Genomic DNA, 3,269 nt, shown 5'->3' with positions numbered 1-3,269 from the left:
TCAGGGGTAAAGCTGTAATGTGCCAATATATTTTACCTCTCTATGAGTGGCTATATGTAAATCTCAGCCACCTAAAAAATAGGATAAAAACCTAAACCTAAAGTGACTATAACAAAGAGTAAAACTTATATTCCACCTAGAGATGACATCAGACTACGCAATATTTTTAAGATACAATAATCACTGTGTCAAATAAGGTGAGTAACACTAGGCCTGTTAAACTATATTATTTTAGAGCAGCGAATTTCATCAAGTGAAAGGCCTGGAGGCCAAACAGTTCTTTCACCTGTCATTAAGAATGCCAGGACATAAAATATAATTAGCTATGTTGTAATTCCACAGCATTCTTCCTCACAAAACACAATCAAGTCTCTCTGATAGGCCTCAGTGTTAAACTAACTGCTGTCTTCTTTCCCCTAATAGTATTTTTACTCAGCTTTTTAATCTTCTGCAAGTTGATGCATGAACAATCACAAAAGAAAAGCATATAAATCTTTACTACGCTTAATATTTCACTACCCGTAAAAATAAGGTTAGAAACAGTTCCATCACAGAGTCCTTTGTTTCATTATATGTTCAAACTCTATAGCCTGTTGATTGTCTTAAATCAAGCTCTGCAACTTATCACTCCATTAATTACTTAGTCTTTGTTTGGGTAGCTCTTTCAAATCTAACGCACACCAATGATAAATGGTGGATGAAGACAAAATAATGACTATGAGACTTACCTGCTCATAGTGTCATCATCCTCAGAGTCACAAAAGCTGGTAGTTTCCAGCTCACTGCTCATCACTGTGCTGGAACTCTCATAACCTGCAAGGTGGCGCTCCAGGCGACTTTGGCCATTTATCCTTGGCCCTGGAAGACAAGAGAAAGAATTGCAAACAAATGAAGTCAGACACTCACTGGGATCTTTTAATTTTTCCACAATATTTTTAGATCATGTGACATTTAGATCCTCCATGCTAAAAGGAAGCAGTTTTTTGTCAACACATTGCAGTTGCGTCTCTCACCGTGCTGCTCCATGCCCTCTCTGTGACGAGGTCTCTCTCTCCTGAAAGAAACTACAGACTCAGTTTCAGTCTGGTCGTCCAAAGTCTCCACACTGCCTGTGGCATTGGGACTGTAAAAAAGGAAAACAAGAACACAGTTGAACCGAGGAGAAAAACTGGATTTAGGGGTTCTCAAATAACAAATCCTTAGTTCTGGTATCAACTATTATAACAATGCAGCTATAATTGAGAGAATTGTGGCTCCATCATCATCATCAGACTCAGTGAAGATTTAAATTCCAAGCATTCCTCTACACTGTCAAAGTCGAGCACCCTCATAACAAGTACTTTAGTCTGCTAGCTACTAGTTATGAAAACAGCAAATAACATTATTCTAAATATTCTTCTCCACCTTTAAGGTTTGACATTTCTTCAAATGTCACATATGTAACAGGTTTAACAAATTCTTCTCTTTTATGTCCAAGTTCACTAAAAAAAAACAAAAAAAAAAACAGAGGGCATTAAATAAAGCTTAAACGCAAGAAAGGTTTGAATAAGAGTTGACAGTTTTAATCCCCAACTTTATATACATTTTGATCTGCACTTGAATTCACTGTAAACTCATTGTCTTCATAGAGGATCAGCTGTTTGGTTGCTTTCAGATCCCGATGGCGTTCAAGGGTTGGCTTTTGTATAATTCCTGCTCTATAGACAATACGATCCGGTTACACTTGTCACTTCAATTCAGTTCATGTCTGACCACAATAATGTGTATTATTATGAGCTCATGTTACTCTGTGTTTGCAGAAATAGATGAAAACTGAAACTTTTGTCTGTTCAGGCTGCAGTGAGAAGATCAGATGACGCAGGAGCCATTCGCCTGTCAAAATAAGCATGGCTTCATAGGTGTTGATAAGGAAGATTAGGTTTTATCTTTCATCATGGTGGGATTTCAGGAAAGATGACATGAAGCTGGTAGTTGTATCCAGTGGTGGGTGATGTCATCTGGGCTACTGAACAGATTCAATGCAATGGAAATAAACACAGGACTGCAAATACAATTTTGACAGTTCTGTAGTTGTGAAGGAAACAAATCCATAAACTGGATCCCAAACAGTCTGCTGTTTAAATGCAAATTACAATATAGTGATATTGAAAATACCTCAGTAAACCACCATGAGTACCACAGTTTTGTGTCATGAGCAGTTTTCACAGGGAAAGTGTTTGTACTAATGCAAAAAAAAAAAAAAAAAAAAGAACTTGGCTCCATCACACAGTCTCAGTGACGTAACTATGTCATGTAAGTTTCCACTGCGGGGCCACAGAGTTAATCACACTGCAAGCACAACGTGGATAATGGATGTCTGACTGGTCTTTAATTCTATACTTCCTGTAAACCACATAATTAAAGAATTTATTCAGTTTCATTTGAAAATGGACTAGAAGAAAAACAGACGACTGTCCAGAAACCAAAGGAGACACTTGGTCAGGAGGTGGTCTGCAACTGTAAACAAATAAACAGCCTGAATGGGAAGTTGCACTGATGTGTGTGAACTGGGACTGACCTCTACATCAATCTAAATAGATTTAGACAACATTCAGAGAGTATGCAACCTGTGGCTCATGTACAAAACACACTATTGAACAATACATCCACTACACAGTAAAGTAGTAGTAGCAGTAGTAGTGCACATTGCAGTGTTTGCAGTCACTGGCTTATCTGTGACTGTCAACTGTGGTTTTTAAAGAAATCAAGTTTGAGCCGTATTTCAGCTGGTTGCTAACAAAACAACACATAATGCCATTGGTCTCTTCTACCAAAGCAAGTTATGAAATAAACATGTTGCAGTAGGAAAATGCAGCTTTAATGAATAACCATCCGTTGGAGCCTAAAACGTGATAATTCCATGTTATTCCTGCACAGTATTGACCTAAAAATATTAAACAACAAATTCGGAAAAAAAATAACACAATCAGCTACAGTAAATCAGCTACTAGAAGTAGCTGATTCATTTGCAGCACACCTTGGAATTTTAACTTTTCTTTTTATTGAAACATATAGGCAAATATTTTAAGCAATGAAAAAAAAAATCAGACCTAACTAATTTCCGGTGTCAAATGTTTTATTTGTTTTTGAGGAAAAACATCTGAGGCATTGCATTACCAGAAAGCAGAACTGTTTTAACAGTGCACTTAACTTACAGTATTACAACTATGTTTATAGCACTCCCTGCAGGGGAGGGAGGGAATGCTATACGTTTAATAGCATTCCCATAA

At 37.2% G+C, this 3,269-nt stretch overlaps 1 protein-coding gene across 1 annotated transcript in view; it reads right to left on the bottom strand.

Annotated features, from left to right (window-relative positions):
• dvl2 (dishevelled segment polarity protein 2) overlaps positions 1 to 3,269 on the bottom strand; it is a 17,456-nt gene that overhangs the window by 5,247 nt on the left and 8,940 nt on the right. Inside the window, 2 exon segments of the mRNA XM_008321348.3 lie at positions 714 to 858; positions 1,014 to 1,123. Of these exon segments, the coding sequence (XP_008319570.1) occupies positions 714 to 858; positions 1,014 to 1,123 (255 nt within the window).

The sequence above is a fragment of the Cynoglossus semilaevis genome, chromosome 1, assembly GCF_000523025.1.
Source record: "Cynoglossus semilaevis isolate Cse_v1.0 chromosome 1, Cse_v1.0, whole genome shotgun sequence".
Lineage (NCBI taxonomy): Eukaryota > Metazoa > Chordata > Actinopteri > Pleuronectiformes > Cynoglossidae > Cynoglossus > Cynoglossus semilaevis.
This window is presented reverse-complemented; position numbering and strand designations above follow the sequence as displayed.